Genomic DNA, 22403 nt, shown 5'->3' with positions numbered 1-22403 from the left:
CAGTCTGTATCAGTCAAACCAGAGGGTGATTTACCAGCGCTGGGGCTTTGTGTGGGCTCCCTTCTCAACACGCAGCTAAAGATTTCTCTCTATTCCAAGCTGGGCTGACACAAACTGGCCAAGAAAGAGCAATCAATCATTGAGAGTTCTTTAATCAAGGGCTTCCTTGCACATTCAAGCAGTTTCTATTGACAGGGAACCTTCCTGTTCAGGAAGCGCTAGAGTGGATCAAAGTACAGGCGCCCTTGGAGATGAGTATTTCTGGGAGCTCAGCTACAACAAAGCAGGGGGGACAGCGATGAGGGACCAACAACCACCAAACGAAGGAAACCAGAAGACCTAGTAGTTGAAACAAAACAACAGCTAGTTTCTGCTCAATCATCCATCCCTTCTGTGCAGCTAAAGTGCTTTTCAGCACTGGCTGGAAGCAGTTTTCCTGCAGGTTTGGACCTGCAATACTCGCTCCCAAGGTTGACCGTCTCCAGAAAGCACACACAGACCTCCCTGGCACCAGCTCCTTGGCACAGACAGCTCTGGACTCTGACTCACAGAAGCCGGCCCCACTGTTTCCTCCTGGTTTCTCAAGGGAAGGGGACATGGGCACAGCACCCGAGCTGTGTCAGCAAACCGCCTGTCCTACAGAATGGGCTTGCTGTGCGCAGCAGGCAAAGGTGCAGCAGGGCACACGGCTGCTCTTAAAGGAGCGAGGATGGAGGAACCTGCTGACCACGGGGAGAACAGCATGAGCCACTGCTGGGGTGGGAGAGGCAAGAGGCTGCCCCACAGCCTGGGGGAGAAAGCATCACCATCGCAGAACACCTGGGGCAGAAAGCAGAGAAGGAGTTGAGCAATCCTCAGGGACCGGAGAGAGCTTCAGGGAAAGGGAGACGGGGAACATCTGAAATGGATCGGTCGGAAACACAGAGGGAAGCAGGCAGAGAGCCCAAGGGTCTGCAGCAAAGGCAATGGGGAAAAAAAGGGAAATGGATATATTGGAGAAAGGAGACTAGAAAACCCAGCTTATCAGGCACGCAGCGCCTGCAGTTTCCCCAAGTACGAACGCGTGAGCCTGAACACGCTGCAGCGGTATCGGCAGCCGCACAGCTCTTCCCCAGGCTGGGGCAGCAGCCGCTCCCCTGCCAGACACACACCGGCACAGCTTCAGCAATGAGAGAGAGGCGGCTTACCAGGAGAACACAGCCAGCTCCTGTGCCAGCCGTCCAGCAAAGCACAGGCACGCTACGCAGGAGGTCAGGACAGGAAGAAAATAAAAGCTCCGAGTACAACTGCAAAGGTAGAATATAATTACACAAGTGCCTTGAACCAAAATCCTCAGCTTTGTGGAGTTCTGAAGCCTAGAAGACCTGCAGCACAGCTCCTGAATGCCTTGGTCTGGGGCTGTATGAGTTACTGATGGTGCCCCAGCACACCTGGGGAAGCAACAGGCTTCACTGATGGCACCTGTGCAGGCTGCGGGCAGGGGCAGGCACCGGTGAGCTGCACCCAGGCTGCACAGCTCACAAAAACTCTACAAGGTCTTCGCAGAGAGATATCCATTACACCTCCAAGCACCTCTTCCCCACCCTACCAGCCTTATTTAGGGGGGTGAAAAAAAGCCTGCTGTCCTAAATTTGCCCATCCCTTGTCCTGCCTATTGCTAAATCCCAAGGTGGAGGCGTAGCACTCAGTGTTGTATCTCATGCAGAGCCAGCACACCCTAAGGACCGTCAAAGACCAAGCATGTTTTTGTCAGATCCCACGTAGACAGCTAAATGCTGCAAAGACTGCCAACCCAGATCTCAAGTGCTTCTTTTCCCCAGCGACTGTAAAGTTTTGCTCTCAAATTCCCCAGGCCAACGGCTTATCTACCGGGGAATCTCAGCTGCAAGAAAATGGTTGGCAGTTATTTTTTCTTTAAGCCATGGCCATTATTAGCTTGTGCTTGGCTAGGGTTAAAATAAAAGCCACCTCAAACCTCTCCTTTGAGGAGGAAGCTTCTGCTGCAGCTCCACCTCAGTGCAAAACACAGTCACCCCAATGGCAAATGGCTGCATCTCTGGACGCGTGTGAAGGCAGTGTCTCCAGCAGCCCTCGCCCACCTGTTTTCCGTTCTGCAGCTGCCTTCACCCCGCCAAAGCAGGTAAATTAAAGACTGGATAGTCTGTTCTCTCATTCTTTCCCAGACCACCCAAAAAGTCTCAGTCAACTTCCTCCTCGAGCATTTAACCCTTCCTGCAACAGACTAGGGGAAAAACATCAGGGGGATCATTGCTGGCGAGAGCTTTCGCCTTCCTCCCTAAATGTCTGCAGCAGCAGCGAGGAGCCCACCGACTGGGTTATGTCCCAGACTCTTCTCTCAAAGCACCCGTGTAAGCATTGGTGGCAAAGAAAGGATGAAAGAAACTTTCTTTTCTGGAAGCCTACATGGCTCCTAATGTCAGGAGAGCAGGACTCTGCTCCCAGCACGGCCACCGCCAGGCGGACTGCCCTTGGGTAAACCCTGGGCTCCCACCTCCATCTTCTGCACCTCAGAGGCACCTGCACTGCAGCTCACCTGGGCTTTCCACTCCAGCTCACAGGCTTCAAAGCTTTATGGAAAATCCATAAGATGAAGATGAGATTCTGGGATTCACAGGCTTCAAAGCTTTATGGAAAATCCATAAGATGAAGATGAGATTCTGGGATTCTCAGGCTAAGGGCAGGTTGGCTCGTGCCCTGCCGGTGCTCCCACCATTGCCAAACCAAGCAGGAACCTGTGAGCCTGCAGGAGCACCCTCCTGCGAGCTGAGGGGGCTGGACCCACACCACAGCCCACAAAGAGCTTTCAAGTTGCCCTGCTAAGGTGACCGACCTGTGCTTCCAGCACAGAAAATCCCACCAGCACCCCCCTCAAAACCCAAGCAATAGCCGAGCCACCTGGACTTTGCAGATACTCTCTTCCCTTTTCTCATTTGATCCCCCCCTCAAGGCTGTCAGATCCTAACAGCTAATTCCTCAGCTGCCCGCAGAAATGTCTGCACGCCACTTCAGATGTTTGCACCGCCACCCAAACTGGGTTGCTCCTCCCAGATGGAAGGCGCTGTGCCTGTACCGGGGGGAGCTCGGAGGGACAGGACGACAGCCAAGTGCTATTTACGTCCCTCTGTGAGAGCTGCTCAGGACAGCGCCCAGGGCACAAGACCCCTGGCATGGGGCATTTAGAAGCCGGTGGATCAAATCAGCAGGTGAAGAAGGAACATGGATGCACAGTGGTACCCTACAGCTGGGCAAGCAGCATCCACGCTTGAAGGAGCTGTGGTTTGGCAGGAAAAGCTGCATCATCGCTGCCAAACTGCTTCTCTAACAACTTTTCTAGGGATAAAGAAATGGGAGAGGTGGGACTCCTGCTCAGCTCCCTAATGGTACCCCCTCACACCTCTTGCCCCCGTTCTTCCCCTTCTACACACTCCGCAAAATCCATAGAGACTGACTCCCTTTCCAGGTGCTATCCCCCAGCTAGAGCCCTGCTCCCACTCCGCAACCTCCCCACGCTGGGCTCTGCCTGCTCTAGAGCACCCACCCCCAGCAAAAGCCATCTCTCCGATCAAAGTCTCGTGGAAAGGAGCTGAACTGGCTTGCACGGCTCATTTGTATCCACCTGCGATCCCTGATCACTCCGGCTCTCCCCAGCCACGCAAACCCTCTTGGAGGGTACCTGGGACATGCTGAGGCAGCCAGAGCCCGGCCTCAGGAGCAGACAGCCCTGCAGGCAGATCTGCCCTCTCCTGACACCAACGCCTGTGTGGAAGAGAAGCACCACGTCACCCGTTTGGCACGGGGGTCGAGGCGTGCAGGCTGGCCCATGGCCAGGCTCCTCGCTGTGCAGACACAAGGTGTCAGAGCAGAATAAATGGCCTCACCAAAAGCAGACAGAAACAGGGGGCTCCAACACAGGACACCCCCAGCAGCCCCCACCCTGGAAGATGTGCTACCAAGGGACATGCCAGGCCCTGGGAAGCAGTGCTGCACCTCCAGCTCACCAAGGACAGAAGGTACCATCCCAGGAGCCAAAGTTCCAGGAACCAAGATGCTGAGAGCAAATCACAGCTTTTTTTCTCCACACCTGCTGATTTGGCAAGTGGAAAAGAGCCTCGTCACAGGCTTGCTGCTGGAGGAAAGGGGGTCATGGAGCTGTAAACATCCACAGGATGAGTCACCCAGCACCCAGCTCTCCTTCCCATTTATGTCTCCCACTTCCCGCTGCTGACTTAAGTTGGCCTATACCATCTCCACAGAGGTCACTTTGAACCTCAGAGATTCTGCTCTTCACCTCAAATTAAAGTTCATATAAGCTTGCACCAAAATAACTACCCGAACAAATTACAGCCTGTTTAATTCCTTTGGTTCCAGTTTGCCTGAGGAGCCCCAGAAGGATGCACTTGTTCTGTTCACCAGCACCCACAGCTCTTGCTGCTGCCTGCCTGTCAGGCAGCCACCCTCAGATTGGCACCCTGGCCTGGGCATCCTTAGCTGGACCCTCCAAGCAGCAGATCTATCCAACGCACATGCCGGGCTTACGGACATGTAACAGAGCAGATCCGAGCAGAAACCTTTGTACTGTTCCCTTTGAAAAGCCCCAATAAGCTGCAATGCTCAGCAAAAGCCACCTGGCAGCATCAGCACTGTCACCTGCCCCGGCAAATCAACCTGGCTGCCCTGCCTCAGCTGCCCCTTTGCCAGCCACTTGGGCATCTTCCCCTCTTTCCACCCTATCAAAAGGGCAGGGAAGCAGACACAGGTTAGGAAAAGGAACTGCTGAACAGCTAGATTGCAGGGGCTGAGCAGCAGTGGAGTTACAGCCCATCAGATGCAAACCCTGCTAACTGGGCACCTTTTACACCAGTAGCCCAGCAGCTGCAGCGACTGAGAAGATTGCTGCCCCATGCCGTCTGTCCTGCCCCACCGCTAGAGATCCTTACCCCTCAGCTGACGCAGCAGAGAGGAGCGTGTGCCAGGCTTTTCTCTCCCAGCCATCAGCAGCCTGCACTTGACCTCAGGGCACGCGCGGCAGGGGTGAGGAACTGGCAAGCTCTCACTGCACAACCTGCCAGACCTAAATCCATCACGGCCCCTGGGTCACCGCCATTAGCCTGCAGCAAAAAAGAAGTAAAGCACTACAGTTCTAACAGCTTTGGAAAGCATGTAAAAGTGGAGCAGCAGTTTGTCTTTGCAACAGGCTAAGAGCCTGCATACAGCCCGCAGGCACCAGACTGCACCGGAGCCCACACTCACAGCAGCAGTGGGGGCACCACCACAAGTCTCACAGTGCCAGCTCTGCTTCCACAAACCAGCAAAAACTTTCCCTCACAAAACATGCTGGGCAGCTGAGCTTTTCACAGCAGGCCTGCCACCATCGCCCTCTCACCGGTCACGCCTCTAGACAGACTGACGCTGTCCCAAAACCCAGGCCCAGGGAAGTCAAGATGAGCTGTCGCTGCTACAGCACATCGGGGACAGAGCACAAGGGGTTTCCTGCACAGGTGTTCGCCAACAGCCCTGACATCGCCAGTCTTGGAGGGGTGGCTCCACTAGAGGTGTCTTCACCTCCTCTCATGCACAGAAACGGACGTCTTCACTCGTTAATCTTGGCTGAGCTGACCCTTTGGGATGGCATTTGCAGCAGCGAACATCTGCCTAGCTCTGTGGATGGTCTAGTCCTAGAAGAGGAGGGAGACTGCAAAGGCAAGGCAAGGGGATGCAGGGAGGCAGAGTCTAACACGGGTCCACATGGCACAAGTCCTGCTGGCTTTGTTTTGGGGCTGACTTTAAAAACCGGAGCCATTCAGTGCCCCGGGATAGGTGGGTGGCGTGTAAGGAGTGCCTTGTCCTCAAAATGCCCTGCGCCTGAGGTTGGTAGAGCCCACATGGAGAGAAACTGGACCAGAGAGGCAGGAGGCACAGCCAGCCAGGACAGACCTAAAGAGCCAGCGCCTCTTTCTTCTGCAGAAGACCGAAACTTCAGAAAACCAGTAACAGTGCTCGCCAGTGAAACGGTGCTCACCGGTCAAAACGGTTGCAGCAGAGCAGAGGGCACCGTGCTGCCCCACACCCGCACAGGCTGGGCGACACCGGCAGGTTTACGGGGCAGTGCCGAGAGCCCAGCGGGCTGGGGCAAAGCCAGAGCGGCACCGGGCTGGGCTGCCGGCAGCCCCCACCACAGCCAGGCGTGTGTGGCGCTGCCAGAAATGCCAGCAAGGCACCAGGCTCCAGCAAAGCACCGTCTGCCCTCCAGAGCTCTCGCTCAGCCCTCCCTTTCCACTGGGAAGACGACACTGGAAAAGTATTAGAGGCAAACGCTGAGAAGTCAGAATTTCTGCCCCCAATCCTGGCTGAACTGAATTGACGGGAATAACGCAGAGAAGTTTTTTCTGCCCACCAGGAGAGGAGGTAAAGGCACACAATGAAGGGAGGCTGCCATCGGCAGTCCAGGCTCTTGTGTACGTGCAGAAGTGGGAGGCAGAAAGCCTGGAAGATGGGGGACCACAGGAGAGAGAAAGGGTCTTACAGCAAAGGCAGGTAAACGCCAGGTTGGGGAAATAATTTTTTTTCCCCCTGTCCTGCCACAAGTTCCTGTCTGATGTAGGTAAGTCAAATAAAGTAAACGTTCTCTGCGTGGCCCATAAAGGAGCATTCCTCACCCTCCACGTGCTTGCCCTGGCAGGAATACCCAACGGTCCCCAGTGCAAGCAGGGCACACCAGAGACGATGCTGTACTTTCTGGGGACAAAACAAGGATAACACATTTTCCGATGGGAAGGCCAAAGCACTGTACCTGCAGCTCTCCAGGTCTGAGCCATAGCCGTATCTCTAACAACTAGTTTCACTGGAAAGAGAGAGAGACGGATTCATTACCATTTAGAAGGAGACACAAAGACAGTAAAGCATGTTTGGGTGGGCTGGGTCCCGTATTGACTAAAAGGAATTTTTAAAAAGCCACCAAACCACGTATCAAATCACTGATGAGTTAGATCAAGGGAATGTTTCTTGCAAAAAATACTCTGTGAAGAGGACCGCGCTGAATTTTGCAATAAAAGCCCCACACACAGCATAGCCCGCGTGCGAGGCCAGTTAAACAAGTACCTGTGCTGGGCAGGGGGCCTCTGGGAGACGCCGCCTTGGCTGAGCTCGTCTCTGCGAGCAGATACGGCCGCGGGTCCCCTACAAGCGGCCAGGAGGGAGCTGATAACACGGGAGGCTATCGCAACGGAAAGCGGGGGACAGCGGGGAGAGTGCCGGGGGACAAAGCCCTGGCTCGAGGCAGACCAAGGCCACCGCACACCGGCTCCTTCCTTTTCTCGATTCCTGCGTTATTAAGAAAATAGGACTTCGTGCAAAGTTATCCATAGAGGGAACAAGGCTGACGAGGCACCGACCACCGAATTCCCGGCGGCGAAGCGATTCGGAAGACGGTCCCTGGATCCCAGAGGAGCAAGAGGCACACCAGGAGTGCCCCATCCCCCGCTTCCAAAGGGAACCCGGGGGTCGCGTCCCCTTCGAATGAACATATTAGGGATGACAGAAGCTCTCGGAGAAACCAAACGTGTGAGGAGGGTCCCAGCGGGCTCGGGAGCAGCCCAGTGCGGTCTAACAGCGGAACGGAAAACTGGGGAAAAGGGATAGCGGGCGCCACCGGGGCTCCGGAGGAATGCGGGAGCCTGCACCCGGGCAGCGGCGGGGGGGCGGCCGGTGTGGGGCTGCCCGCGAGGGGCCGGTGCGGCCCGGTGTCCCCCGCCGCCTCCTGCTTTCCCCCCCGAGGACCGGACCCCGGGACAGGTTCAAACGGCTGCCAACCGGCTGCACAGACGCACAGAGAAAGCTGCGGGGGGGGCGGGACACACCAAAGCCCCACCGGCGGCAGCGCCCGCTCTCAGCCTCCCCGGGTAACAGGTGGGGGGAGCCCGGGGCCGGGGGGCGCGGGGGCGGCCCCGCTCCTCAGCCCCCGCCGTGCCGCGGCCCGCAGCTAACGGGGCACGGGGGCCAGGCTGGGGGGCGGCCGGGAACCCCCGCACCGGCGGGGCTGGGGAGGAGGCACGGGTGCCGGGGGAGTCCCGGCCGGGGTGGGTGCCGGCGGGGCACCGAGCAGCGCCCGGCGGTGCCACCTGCCCGCCACCGCAAACTTCTCCCGGAGTTGCATCCCACCCGCTCCCCTACCGGCTTTGCAGGGGTCGCGGTACTCCACGGGCTCCCCCGCCGTCCCCGGCTCCCCCCCCCGCCGCGGCAGGCGGCCCGGCGGGCGGCAGCAGCAGCAGCGGCAGCAGCGGCAGCAGGCGGCGGAGCGCGGCGGCCCCGCGGCACATAGCGGCGGCGCGAGCGGCGGGCTGCGGGCTGCGGGCACTGCCGGGCCCGCCGCGCCGGGGGGCGGGGCCGCCTGCCACTCACCGCTCCGCGGCCAATCGCCTCCGCGCTCGCGCCCCCTCCCCGCCCCCGGAGGGCCCAGGCCCCCCGACCCGGGGAGCTGCTCCCGCTCCCGCCGCCGCGCTGGGGCGCCGAACCAGGCGGGGGAACGGGAGCGGCAGCAGCATCGGGGACTGCTCTCCTTCGTCATCTTCATCATTCGCAGCTTTCTCAGTGCTTTCACCATTTCCATCGTTTTCTCTTTTTCACCGTTTTCATCATTGTCTTTTTTCACCATTTTCACCCTTTTACTATTTTCATAATTTTTTTCATCATTTTCTTTTTCATAATTTTTTCTTTTTTCATCATTTCCTTTTTTCTTTTTATATTTTCTTTTTCTTATATTATCTTTTTTCTTTTTTAGTCTTTTTTGTCATTTTTATTATTCTTTTTTCATAATTTTCATTATTTTATTTTCCCATCATTTTCATTATTTTATTTTCCCATCATTTTCATCTTCTTTTTCGTCATTTTAATTTTCTTGATTTTTTCATCATTTTCATTTTATTTTTTCATCATTTTTACTATTTTCATTATTTTTACTATTTTCATTTTTTAAGTTATTATCATTATTATTATTATTTTCTCTCATGATAACCATCACTTTGGGGGCAGCCAACGAGAAGCAGCTCGCCCGCTGCCAGCAGAAACAACATTTCCCACTGCAGCCTCAGATCCTGCCGTAAGCGCAGCTGCGAGGCCGTGGATAGAGAGAAGGGAGAAAAAAAAAAACCAAGACCGGGCACAACGACCCAGGCCGGGACAAAGCGCCTGGGCAGCACCCACCTCCCAGGGCTGCTGGGGGGGCTCTAGGCTGGGGCGTGGCAGGCAGGTGGGTGGGTGCGAGGGGGAGCCCGTGCCATGGCCCCCCTCCCCAGGCTGCAGTGTGTCCTGGGCAGCGCTCACCGGGGGGGTGCAGCCAGCAGTGTGGGGTACAGCCCGCAGCATGGGGGCCCCCCACTCACCATGGGGTACAGCACAGTATGGGGTACAGCTTGCAGTGTGGGGTACAGCCTGCAGCCCCCACTCACCGTGGGGTACAGCCGGCAGCAGCAATACAGCCGCTTAGCAGATGTGGCATCAGGCAAGGCCAGCATGGGGCTATGCTGGTGATGACAATTGTGCTAGCCAGTGCGGGGTCCTTGGGGTGACCCCATGGCCCCCCTGTGCCTCTCTGCCCCTTCGGCCACCCCCTCCCACTCTCCACCGTGGGACCCTGCAGCAGTGCCCCCTGCACCGCTCTGGCCCTCGAGCAGATGGTGGCTCGCCAGCAGCACCCATAAAGTCGTTGCTCCTGGCCTCCAGCAGTGGGGGAAGCCCCAGCATGGAAAGGCACGACCTGATTCAAGCATCTCCCTGGCGGTGGCCCAGGCTGCAGAAACCTGGTCCTGCCTCCCCTCGCCCCCCTGCCACCCTGTTTCATATTGGCTTCCCAGAAAAGATAAAGCTGGGAAACAAACATCCTCTCCCAACCTTCACAGAGGCCAAAAAGGCTGCATCAAACCCTGGCATGAGGACCACGGCAAAGGCTCCACTAATCGAACGCACTAAAGTGTTCTATAGCCGGTGAAAAGCCCGTTGGGTAAAGGCAAAGACCCGTCGGGGGGGAGCACGTGGGAGAATCCCCCCGAGGGGCAGGGGGGGCGGCGCGAGTTGCCACTTTCCCTCCCAAGCATCACGTTCTCCATCAATGTTCTGTAGCACCGAGGAGGCACAGCCCACACCCCAGACCTGCGCTTAGCCTTCAACACCAGCCGCTCTGGCAACAGCTGAGCAGAAGACACACCGCATTTCCTCCGCTTTCTGCTTCCAAGAGAGTCCCAGAGGATCAAGGAAGAAACCCTAAGGACAGGGATCAGCAGGGGGGAGAGTCTGGGTCACCCATGAGGGAACATCCCAGGCTGCGCTGGGCGCTGTCACTCACAGGGCAGGAAAAGGAAACACACGTGGGAAATGCCTCGGATTTTCTCTGGCCAGTCTTGGCAAAACAAGAGGAAACCAGGAACAACAAGAACACATTTCAATGGGCTAGTCAAGGCTGTGACCAGGACTTAGTGCTAACACCGGGCAGCAAGCCAGCTGCCTGGCCACCTGCTTTCCCTGAGGATGCCCATTCTAGACCCTCTGCCCTTCACTCCTCCTGCCGGTGGTCACCAAGCTGGAGCTGTAACACCAAACCCACCTGTTGAGATCAAGCATAGAGACTATGGGCACCTTGTGCAGGAGCCCTGCGGGAGTGCCAGGCTCGCTGAGGTCTGAGACGCAGCTGCCCCATCCGCTGAGGCACGCCCCGAACAGAGACCATGAAAGAAAGGCAATTTTGGAAACCACTTTGGCACTCCACGCCTCAGGGGCATAGAAGCATCTTGCTGCTGCTCCTGCTTTCACCACCATAGCAGAAGATTACCGGGGGGTTTAGGTACCACTCTGGAAGCCCTGAGCTGAGATCTGTGTGGAGGACAGACGAAAAGACAGTGGACCTCTCTGCATCTGTAAAGGAAGAATAAGCATCAGCCAGAGCATGGAAGGGTTATGTTTCAAGCACGATTTCTACCAGTAGAACAGAGAAGCCCTGGAGCAGATTGCCGTGAAGAATGACGGGAGTTTCCAGCACTGCAGGTTTTTGAAGAGGAATGTAGACAAACACCCATCAGGATAAACTTGGTAAGGTAACCAGATCAGTTCCCTGAGTTTTATGCTGCGCATATACACGCTAGCCCTAACAATGTTCACTTTTTCTGCAGTAGGTTGCTACTTTCTGTGGTTTTGTCAGACAAACAGTGGAGCCCAATGATTATTTTAAAAGGAAAGGCTGATTGCCCCCCTGTGCTTCAGAAGAACCCCTAGTTCTTGCAAGAGAACGGCATGAGGTGCTCTTCATTCTGTGGAGAGGGTCCTGGCAGTGCTGCCTCCTGAGAGGGTGTGGGAAGCTGCAAAAGAAAAGCCCGAACGCCTGCGAGGGTGGGTCAGCAGCTTCCTCCATTGGCATCACTGAGCAGCGGCGCGAGCACTGCCCCCGTCTGCAGCGTGGGATCCGGGCAGTCACCACTAAGGGAAAAATCTCCTGACCCCATGAACACTGTTTGTTAACCTCTTCCAGGATGGCAACCTACATTGGTGAGCCCAACCTCTTCTGCATACAGAAGCTCTGTTACAGATGTGGATAGATGTATGAGAAGACATCCTACAGCTTTGAAGGAGGAAGGGAGCAAAATCAAATGTGGATCTTTACTTGCACAATCAGAATGAGCCTGTGAGGGAGCTCAGAGGAGTCTGTTACTATTGTCCACACACAAACAAAAAAGCCACCCCGCTACAGCAGGCTCTGGAAATCCCGAACATGCTGCCCGACCCTTCCAGAAACGGCTGTCAGTACCCACTGTGGTGCTTTGCAGCAGGCAGCCAGAGCAGCGCACTGGGACGACTGCTGCCTGCCCTTCACGGGATCGTTCGTGTCGCCTCTGTTGGCAGGTGCCACATCAGCGCAAACAAGGGACATAACAGCCCTGGGAAAGTCTCTTTTCCATCTGAGCTGGTAAAGCAATAAGTTTCACGCCAGCAGCGCAGCTGATGGCATCAACAGTTAACCATCTGAAAACAAAATGATCCGTATCCATCGCTGCCAAGGGCAGCCTTTCCCTGGGCAGGATCCCCTCCCGCCCAACGCATGCAAACAACATCCGCCGCCTTTTCAAGCCTCACTGAGCAAGAATGCACACAGCTCTTTCCGAGCAGCATCCACGAGCAAAGCTGTGCGGGAGCTACTTGGCGCTGAGGGAATATCCCTGCACACAGCATGTCTCGAGGCCAATACACACACACCAGTTTGTTCGCTCTTCCACAAGACCTGTTTCCTCCCTGCTGCCAGCACTTGGGTCCCTCAGATCTAACAAAGCAATGGAGGCACCACACCTTGGGGCCCGTCCCACTGCCGATCCCTTGGCCATCCCCAGGTTTACATACAGAGCTGGCCTCCCCTGGTCTCCCTTTGCTCCCCAAATGTGGTAAAATAATTCTTCCCCCAGGCACATGACCACTGCGAGGGCAGGTGGAGCCCCGGGGAGCTGGAGCACATCCCTCTGAACCCGGAGCGCTCTCCTCCCTCTGCACTTCCCGTACCCCTCGCCCTGTGCACACCTACTGCGGTGCTTCGGCTTTGGTAGGGAACCACTGTGGCTGCAGCACCATGGGGCACCCTGAGAGCCATCACCTCCCTCTGCCTCGCGACACCCTAGCGAGGGCTCCTGCACCCTGCGGGGACCCTTACAGGCTCCCACCCCGGTGAAGCCTGCTCACTTTCCCCATCTCCTCTTGCCCATTCTCCCCACCCTGTTCGCACCAGCGGTCTATTGCTCTTAACTCCCCCATCACTCCTGGGGTCACCCCCTCCCAGGACACCCCCTCCTTCACCAGCTTGACCACAGTCATTGACAAATCCAGCTGATAAAATGCATCTTGCCCCCCCCCCCCCCCCACTCCGCCCCCCCATTTCAGTCTCTCTTGCAGTAGGTTGGGGAGGGGTGCTCATTTTTTTTTTTTTTTTTAACCAGTTTTATTGCACTGCCACCCAGGAAATACCTCTCGCAAGGTTAAATGATTCACTGCCCAGAAGGAATCTTTACAGGTGCTGACACATACGTGCTGGAACGTGTTCCAAGGGCTCTGAGACCCACTGCAGAGTGCCCGCTGCAGCCACGGGCATGTCCACCTGTGCATTAACAGCCCTGATCAAACAGCACAGCCTGGCCAGGCACGAGCAGCGAGGCTTTGGGAAGCTAGGAGGAAAAAATCCCTTTCCTCACCAAAGCAGCTGTGGACATTGAGCCACATGCGGAAGCTCCAGCCGCCTGGGGGGTGTTTTTGAGCCACAGTCAAAGACAAGCTGTGGGGGGCAGGGAGCGAGAGCTGTCTCACCTAAGTACTAATTTTGACTTGAACACTGTCTCCCACATTGAGGCAGGTCAAACTGGTGTTTCATTAGAGCACTTAAACCCATTTCCAGGGGTCGTGCAGGAGCCAGCTGCACCTGGCCAGCACTGAGCAACATTGTGGTTTCGGTGAGGCAGGAGGGCACGGGAACACCTTTGGAAATGCATCCGTCAGTTCAAAACCCTGAAAGGCAAATCCACTGGTCTTTCCAAAGTGTTTTTTGCCATAGGGAAAAAAAATCTGTCTTAAATCATGTTTTACTCTCTCCTCAGAGGGACAGATTTGGGAAAGTAAAAACATTTCTCCAAGCCTCTGCTACAAGAGGAAGACGAGGTAAGCTGCACTCACCTGCTCACCCGCAGGCACCCTTCAGAGGCCGGCAGCCTGTGCTGCCCGAGTTTGGGCCGTTTCACAACAGTGGGCAGACATTTCATGAATCTCTCACAAAAGCAGAGATGCTGCTCCATGGACAATTGCCTTTGAGAACATCACTAATTACAGTTTCTGCACAGCAGTTCCGTATGTACGTTTATCTGTAGTAACATCATCCAAAGCACAGAGCTGGCTGTGGCATGGAACATGCAGGTATTTCCCCTTGTTAGGCAAGTGCTGTTCTAAAATAGGTTCCTCTCTACATGTCACTCTTTAGGTGGCCCAAAAGAGGAACAGCAATTTCCTTTTTTGTTATCTATTTTGCTATACATACAATTTTAAAATGTGGTACCTTCCAGATTCAAAGGTGGGCGTTGGATCACTCTCTAGTAGTGAGATAAACGGGAAAAAAAATCTCAACAAAAATCAACTTTCAGCTAAGTAATTCAAATTACTAAAAATGATTCTGGTGTCCAAATGCAGAACTTAAGCAACCTAAACCAGCATCTCTTTGGTATTTTATTGTAAGTCTCCAATTCTTGCAGGTAAATGTGTCTCTGCCTCTTTAAAACTGTCAAATCTCTTTACAGAAGGCGATGTTCACCAATTCATCTGCCAAATCTGGCCAGGGATTGGTAATGAGGAGAAAATTTCCATCCCATTCTTGTAGCTACACCTCTGTAGCAAAGCAAGCCTCGCGCTGAGCTAATAAAATAATCCATTTTCCTAAGCCCAATAAAGTGATAAAGCTAAACCAAGACCAGCAGTTCAGAGTCAACGAATAATGTAAAATGAACTCAAAGGAAGGTTTCACCTCTAGTAGCCCAGAACACCACCGTACCTTCTCTAGCGCTTTACTACATCACAGAACTCCAGAATTCCTGGGACAAACCTTTGGGAAGCGAGAAGGAGCAGCCACAGACCCTTCCTAGAGTTCAGTGCTGCACCACAGGCATAAGCACATCTCACGATGTTAGAAAACACAAAAACAACTTCTGTAAAATTAGGTGGCTTATTTATTGCATGTAAACTCTCTACTCCAAAAAGGCATATATTTTCTGGAATGCTGTACTCGTGCAACACCAGCTGAAGGATAAGCACAACTTCAACAGTTACGGTCTGGAATGCTGCAAACCCAAGGTCCCGGTATCTGCCCAGAGGGCGGGGGCAGTTCCCGGCTGTCTGGTTTGCAAAAACGAAGCCTCAGCACAGTAGAACCTCCAGAGACATTCAGCACTGCTCTGTATGGTATTACTAGGAGCTGGCAGGAAAATTAACCCGTCAATAAGCCAAAAACGCTGGTAGTAACTAACGTCATCTCCCTTGCTCGTGGCAAATGAATCCTCAGTTTATGGCTTAAAGCCTTGCACCACAGCAAACAGACTTGTGACAACAAAACAGCTGTAACTGGCAAGGGGCTGGGGGCAACGAGACCGTAACGGCAAATGCAGCACCTGCCCTTGAAATTGGTCAGTCTGCCAGGTAAACCAGCCTTTTCTTACCCTTTTCCCTCCCGAGTGTGTGCCCTTTAAAGCAATTCTCTCCACGAACTGCTTGGATTTATTGGACCTGCACAAAGCCTTCCAAGTTCACGGGTTCTCCCACCTTTCTCATTATCTTTCCCACCCCTCACATGCCATAACCCCAAAACTAAAGAAAGATTTCAGAACCACAGAACTAGTCATGAAAGTAAGTACTGTAACAGCCCCTTCCCCCAACTGAAAGAGCACTTCCTGGATAAAGCTGTGAGATGCGAGGAACTACTTGTAGAACTTGCACGCCGATGTCTCCTCAGAAAATGAGGATAATTTTCTCACTGAAGCTATCTAGCAAAAAGCAAATGTTCTTTTGCAAGGCTTTGGAAAACAAATTACTTTAAAAAAAAAACACCCCCCCCCCAAAAAACGCTCCTGAAGAATGCAAGCCATGAATGCACCGCTTCAAAATTTTAAAGCATGGCTTTACTCCAACAGAAGTCCCACAACAGCAGGGCCTTTCACGGGTTTGGTGGTAACCCTGCTAAGATACTTGTTCCAGACAGCAGCAGCGCTAACAGCCCTTGCAGAGCCGCCACTACCATTTGGCTACAGAAGATCCAAGAGATCCAAAACGAGTATCCTCCTCCAACCTACAGTTCCAACTGACTCTTAAAATGAACCACAAGCTGCACAATTAAGAACTAATTCAAGATAAGAGGACCCCTCAACTCTAGCTCTACTGTTCAGTTTACTTGTCCACAGACCACAGAGGAAACTTGTTTTTCCTGAGGTTATGCTTTCCGGACACATTCCGGTGGAGAAATTGCTGATGCACTCAGTTCAGCAGTTTTACTGTTTTCAGTGAAACTGTGTATACTTTACTGGGCAAATTTGGCTAGATGCTGGTGATGCTGAAGCCAGAGCAAAATGTAACTTTCTCATTTGTGTTACCTCTGCACAATGACAGCAATAAGAATGTGCCATCAATCTTACCTACTTTTAGCACCAGGAGTGTAAAACACATTAGGGTTTGGTTTTCTTTTTCAGCCTGAAACTTGTTAGAGAAATGCAACTAAACTATCATACAGAAAACAGTTTAATTATGTGTCCTTTACACACTTTGGAATGTAATTCAAGAGAGGAATTAATAAACACTGTTGCTTCAAAACATGCACACATCTAAAAGAGAGCATAACGTAACGTTTATTTGCAGTCTCCATTATCTCTGACTCAGTGTTCAGCACTTTTCATACACAAAGTACCAGAGGTGCTTTCTATATGCACTCTGCCTCAACTGAAAAGATTTACAGTTGTATTTACCTAAAGCATTTGATCAAGATCAGCTGTTGCTACGGAACGATTTTCCCAGTTCTCTGGCCTCTGTACCAGAAGTGGGAAGAGAAGCGCCAGGCGGCCAGCTGAAGAGGTACCAAAACCGCTTGAATTCAAGAACCAGAAACTCCTAAGAAACAACCATGGAAAGAGGAGTGTTGGCTGTAAGATCTTTATTTCTTCCATAAAAGAGGAAGGACTACATCATCTAAGCAGAGAGCTTCTGAATTCTATATAAGCAAGATGGTTCAAGCTATACCCACAGTTTTTGAGGGGCAAATAAACAGCCTTGCCCCAAGGAGCAACCAGAAAGACAAGCTGTTGAAAACCAGCCGCATTTTGCACTCTTTCAGAAACCAAACCGCAGGGGGAAAACAACGCAACCCCCCAACTCACTCATGTGCTAGGGTGGAAGTATAAAAATGTCAATTATTTAAACACAGTGCTTCTCCAGAGGAACGTGCTTGCAGAAACAAAAGCAATGCCTGTGCAGTAAGTATCTTTTCAATGTCACTTTAAAAGCTATACAATACTACCTGGATATGCAAAAGCTAATAATGCCAGAGGATAGAGAAAGCAAATAGGCAGCCCACCATTCTGTGGCATTAAAAAGTGATTAAATGAAATTCACAAACGGTTTAGTGACATTTCTGAAAGACTAATCACATAGCAGTGCTCTAAATAGAGAAACAGACCCATTATCAAAATACTCCCTTTAAAAAACTTGTATCTCGGTGGAGTACTTAATGTACTTATTGTGTGGAGATAATGGCTTCTCACTTCAGGTTTAGAAGAACATGGGTGAAAAGAGGGCTTCCCACCGTTGTACGCACTAGCAAGAACTGGTACAAAACCCATCTTTGCTTTAAGTCTCCATGTTTTGGAACAAAGGAAAACGAGCCGTTGACCCAGTTTGTAAGCTCATCTTAAAATCAGCCTGTGCTTTAAAAAAAAAAAAAAAAATAATCTGTTAAACAGCAGAGTGTTCAGCTACAGGCACCAACCATTCACTTGAAGCAAAACTTAATTATTTTCTGACAGATTGGTTAAAATTGGCCAGGGAAATCAGAGCTGAAAGCTCAGATACTTTTCATAAGCCATACACAGCAAGATGCGCTGCTTCTCGCTGTTACCTAACAGTTCAGCTCCCCCAGCCTCCAACCCAACCCTGCCAAAGCACGGTTGTTTCTCACTGTGGCCACGGTATTATCAGTACTTTTTATATAGAGACAATACAGTGCTAATCAATAAAAACACTTTGCTCATTGTTTTACATTCTGGAAGTTCCCTTCTCCATGGCAGATGCTCTATTTCAAACAGCCACACTGAGGAAAACATCCCTATGTGGCAGATGCCTAGGAAAAAAAAAATTAAAAAATCAAGCCAACCAGCTCTCGTATCTGTCACAAACACATTCAGGCTATTTCTAGCTAAATACAGTGCATAATTAACAGTCATCTTAGAAACTTAACCTTTATTTGCCCATTTATTTCAGTCCACGCTTACCCCCACTTTTCTCAGTACACTAGTTGGATCACAAAACAGACTTCTCCACAAACAGTTCAGCCAAGAAGAATCTTTTGGGGCTGGTCATCCACTTTGGAGCTGTACTGTACAATGCAGTTGTTAGCAAATTCTGAATTCAAAGCATGGGGCTTTGATATTTGAAAACCACATTAATATTGTGTACAGAAACCAGCGTTCAGCAGTATTGCCTTTTCAAACATCTTCAGTTGCAAACTCATCTATTTTCAGAGTCAGAACATTTTTGTCTGAAAAGTTTATTTTAGTTTTCTGAACACTCTAAAGCAACGGTGCTTTTTGATGTTATACAAGTGTCCAGATAGGATTAACAAAAATGAAAATGTTCTAAATTACAAATTTAATTCCTGTAAGAGCTTGAGAAAGGAAATAGAACAGAAAAGCATGACATACACACATTGTGAAGAAACCCCAACTTTTCATGCAATGGCAGGCAAGATGTAAAAAGCCACCCAAATTCACACATTTTTACACCGAATCATCAGAAAAGTACTCTGTAGTAAATCTGTACATCCAAATACATTTGGGATCTACACCTAAGTTACATTATTTAATGTTTATATACACTTATTACCCCTTGTATAATGTCTAAAGGAAAATCTTCATTCAAACCCAAACCAAAAAAAAAAAAAAACCCCAAGAAAAAAAAAAAAACAAAAACAAAAACAAAAAACCAAGACTAACTTGGAAAAAAGGAGAATCACTTTAGACATTCAGTTAAAATGTTGGGTTTTGTTTTAATCTACACTTCAAAGTGTTTATTAAAAAACCAAACAGTCCTCCCCATTTAACATTTTGCTTTCTAACTGTACAGTAAATTGCATTGCAGAGAACACATCCCGTCTTTAGACTGTATTTTCTTTGGATGGATTTAAGATGTAGCTGGATATTATTTTAAAGATAAATAAAGGGAAGTTGGTCCAACTAGAACAATAGCTGATATATTACATGCATATGGGTTTTTTATATATTTTTAAATTATTTTTTAAACAAATGAGTGTAGGGTATAGTTGATATTGCAAATAAACCAAAAAGCACCTGGAGTCAAAATATAAAACATACCTCCTTATCCTGGCAATGGCAGTAAAAATCAGAAGAGTAATCTTTCTGGAACCGCATTTTTACATAATTTAGAAATGTTAAGTACCAGGAAGACTACTAATCAAGTAGTTTTAGCAGCCAAGTTTCCCTCTTTTTATTGAATGGAACAAATGCTTTAAATAAACCGTTTGTCCTCTTCACTGAAGAGAGCTAGCCTATTCATCTTTAATGAGCTAGGTTTTTTGTTTTTTTGTGGGTTTTTTTGGGGAAGATTAGCCACGTACTGTAGTAATGCCTACTGCATATAATCCAAGCATTTGCTGTGAACAGTTGGAGAAAGCAGTCAGTAAGAACCTAGGATCAATGAAATAGATGTTACTTTAAGCCATCCACAAAATGGAGACCTATATAGTGCCCAGTGTTAAAACCCAAATCTCTTCTCGCGCTTTATGTTGTGCAAGTTCATCCCCATGAAAACAGGAGCTGATCCATAGTTCAATTTTCTTATTTCCTTAGTCAATTTTCACATTAGTGTAGATTTTACGAACAAAGGCACTTGTTCCCATGTAACCAATAGCTCCTGCAAAATAAACCGAAAACATTGAATATGTTAGAGCTGATCATCAAAATAAGGCAGCAATATAACACACACACGCTTAAACAGAGAAGCCGCATAAAGGATGCATTCTGCACACAGAAAATTATTTACCTGCAATACTTGTTCTCAATCTCTTAATTATCCGTGCTCCCAGTGCACGCCTGGCAAGAGCTCCCCTAGTCTAGCAATCTAAATCCATTAAGCCATCTTACCAAGAGGCCATGCTCACTTGGCCTCGATAAATATAGCAGCCCCCCTACTGCTGCCAATAACCGGGTCCCTTTTTCTGAACAGAGGGTAAAAAAACATACAATCACCCACTCTGCAGGGAAGGTGGATGGGAGGGCGGGATTTTATTATAAGTTACATGCCTTCTGGATGAGTGTTGTATTGGCAGATGGCTTTTTCCTTCCCACAAGGCACAAATAATAATCCCCATCCCAGGAGTCTTAAACTCCAAGGAGGTCTGTACAAAGAGATTAAACTAGTAGCAGTTAGTAGTTAAAGGAAATTGCAACCCATGGTTTTCAAATTAGTAAGAGTCATGAGCAGAGTATGCATTGTCACAGCAGTAACAAAAGAACAGGTCACTGGGTTTTTGATAGGGGCAACAGTCTGTGCTGAACCCAAAATACTGCAGGACTCAGGACATCTAGAAAAATGACAGAAATGCACTGGACCAAGACTGCATCTCAGAGAGAGGTTCAGCAACCTGCCTGGTCCAACCCAGAACTTCAGGTTTGCCAGGCTCGGTAAATACTGCGGCCTTACTGTCTACAGGGAGTGTCTTTAGCTCTTCCAAGCAAGGTGATTGCAAGTCTGCCTTGTGGAAGTCAGTCTGGCTAATTCTCAGGTTACAATTGAAATTGAAAATCGAGCAAGAATTAGAGACAACTGCTGTCAGACTGCCAGAATAACACATCACAAAATATGGGCAGGAGAGAGAAGTCAGGGCCTGTAGCTCACTACAGAGAAGAGAACTCCTGATATCAAATGTTTGGATGTGCAATAAAGAAAGGACTCTAAACAGAAAAGGTATTTTTTTCTTCCCTGAAGCAATACAGAAAAGCCCAGAACAAAGCATGAAACAACATTTTTGGTGATCTGGGATGCACCAGACTTGAACAATTGTGTTAAATACAAAAGCCTAACCAACACGACAAGTTTTCTGCCTAAAAGTCATCTTCCAGTAAAAATACAAAGGTTTTTTTGCCTTTAGGAATTACAGGCTGTACAGACCTGCAGCTAGCATTGCTGACCACAAATTTATTTGGAACCTGGAGAGTTCTTTATATCCTGGGGACTAATTGGATAATTCATGAGGTCATCCATTAAACCCACACAAAATTTTGGGTTTTAGATCCTCAAAAGTCCAGCATTCATAACTAATCTGGAAACCTGCACAAGGCAAAACTGACGCACTGTTCCAATGCTACCGGAGTGGTAAAGAGCCTGTGGAGTCAGCCTCTGTGCTGCAGAGCATTTCAAGCTCTACAAACATCATGACAACCATTCCACTGGCCAGTAAATGAGGGATTTGCGTTACCAACCTGGACAAAGTAGAGCTCAATTAAAACAAACTGAGCACACGCAAGATCAGGTTGCTGCTTGCAAACACAAAGCGTGCTGAGGGCACAGCAGGGGGCCTTGGCAGTTCAAGGCGTGGCCAGTACCACATACAGACAGACCCGAGCACAGGCTGTGCACAGGCGATGCGAGCTTGGAGCTGTACAGGAGCACATGCAGATTCTTCTGTAGCCTGTCAAGAATCTCATCTTCTGCCTTATGTGGTAAATGGACAAAGTAATGGCACTAGGCACCTGTTTTCTGCCTGTTGAAGCAGGCACTGCCAACAGATCCAATGCCCACTTCAGTTGCTAAACCCAGATGCATTCCAGAACTTGTTCTTTGAGGGTTTCTCTTGTGATGTGGTTCCAGATATCGCAGAGATTTGGGAGAACAAAGCATTAGTTGTGCTTCATTTGGGATCTAGAGAACGTGTGCATGAGATGGAGGCGAGGGGGAGGAGTGGAGAGCAGCAGTTGCGTGAGACCAGAAGCTCTCAACCCCACAAACAAATCATAACCTACTCTGAATCACTGGAGCCCTATCCATGAAAGCCACTAATGGCCAATACCGAAGGCAGGGGTTAAGCCTCATGGTTACTTCACAGGCACCGAATAAAACATGGGGCAGGGAGAGGGAAAACCCTAACAATCACAACTAAAGGATGTCCTCCTGAAACAAACACAGGATACTTGGCTCATTTGAATAGAAAAGTCCATACTAAAGGGAATAATGTTATTTATTTATTAAACACCGTCTCAGATGATATTCATAACTTGGTCATGGCCTATATAGGTTTATAGACTGCAAGCACATTTCAGCAGGACAACAAGCTTTTAAACAGAGAAAAAGTTGAATAGTGAGAAAGAGCAATCATAAAACAGAAGATTAATTCCTATTACTTCAAGCCAATAAACACTTACTACAGTTGTGATGTCATAAGCACAGAGGTTTTTTTAAGAAGCCCTTCAATCGTACTTAACAGTCTTTATCTGGATGCTGAAGTGTGGTATTGCAGGAGGTCCTTCTGCACTACCTAGCTCCTAAACCATCCACTGAGCTGGGAAGTACATTTTAATCTTTTCTGTCACCGAGAAGAAAACACGAGGAGC

At 50.2% G+C, this 22403-nt stretch overlaps 2 protein-coding genes across 2 annotated transcripts in view; both read right to left on the bottom strand.

The window, feature by feature from the left end:
- Window positions 1–8671, bottom strand: part of TLL2 (tolloid like 2) — a 93189-nt gene extending 84518 nt beyond the window's left edge. The window contains exon 1 of the mRNA XM_040606625.1: window positions 8191–8671. Within this exon, the coding sequence (XP_040462559.1) occupies window positions 8191–8671 (481 nt within the window). The remainder of the gene's footprint in view (window positions 1–8190) is intronic.
- An 8031-nt stretch (window positions 8672–16702) lies between these two features.
- TM9SF3 (transmembrane 9 superfamily member 3) overlaps window positions 16703–22403 on the bottom strand; it is a 50932-nt gene continuing 45231 nt past the window's right edge. The window contains exon 15 of the mRNA XM_040607248.1: window positions 16703–19707. Coding sequence (XP_040463182.1) covers window positions 19640–19707 — 68 coding nt within the window. The 3' untranslated portion in view covers window positions 16703–19639. The remainder of the gene's footprint in view (window positions 19708–22403) is intronic.

This window comes from Falco naumanni, chromosome 9 (assembly GCF_017639655.2).
Source record: "Falco naumanni isolate bFalNau1 chromosome 9, bFalNau1.pat, whole genome shotgun sequence".
Classification (NCBI taxonomy): domain Eukaryota; kingdom Metazoa; phylum Chordata; class Aves; order Falconiformes; family Falconidae; genus Falco; species Falco naumanni.
Note: the sequence above shows the minus strand (reverse complement) of the source record. Positions and strands in the feature narration are given on the sequence as shown.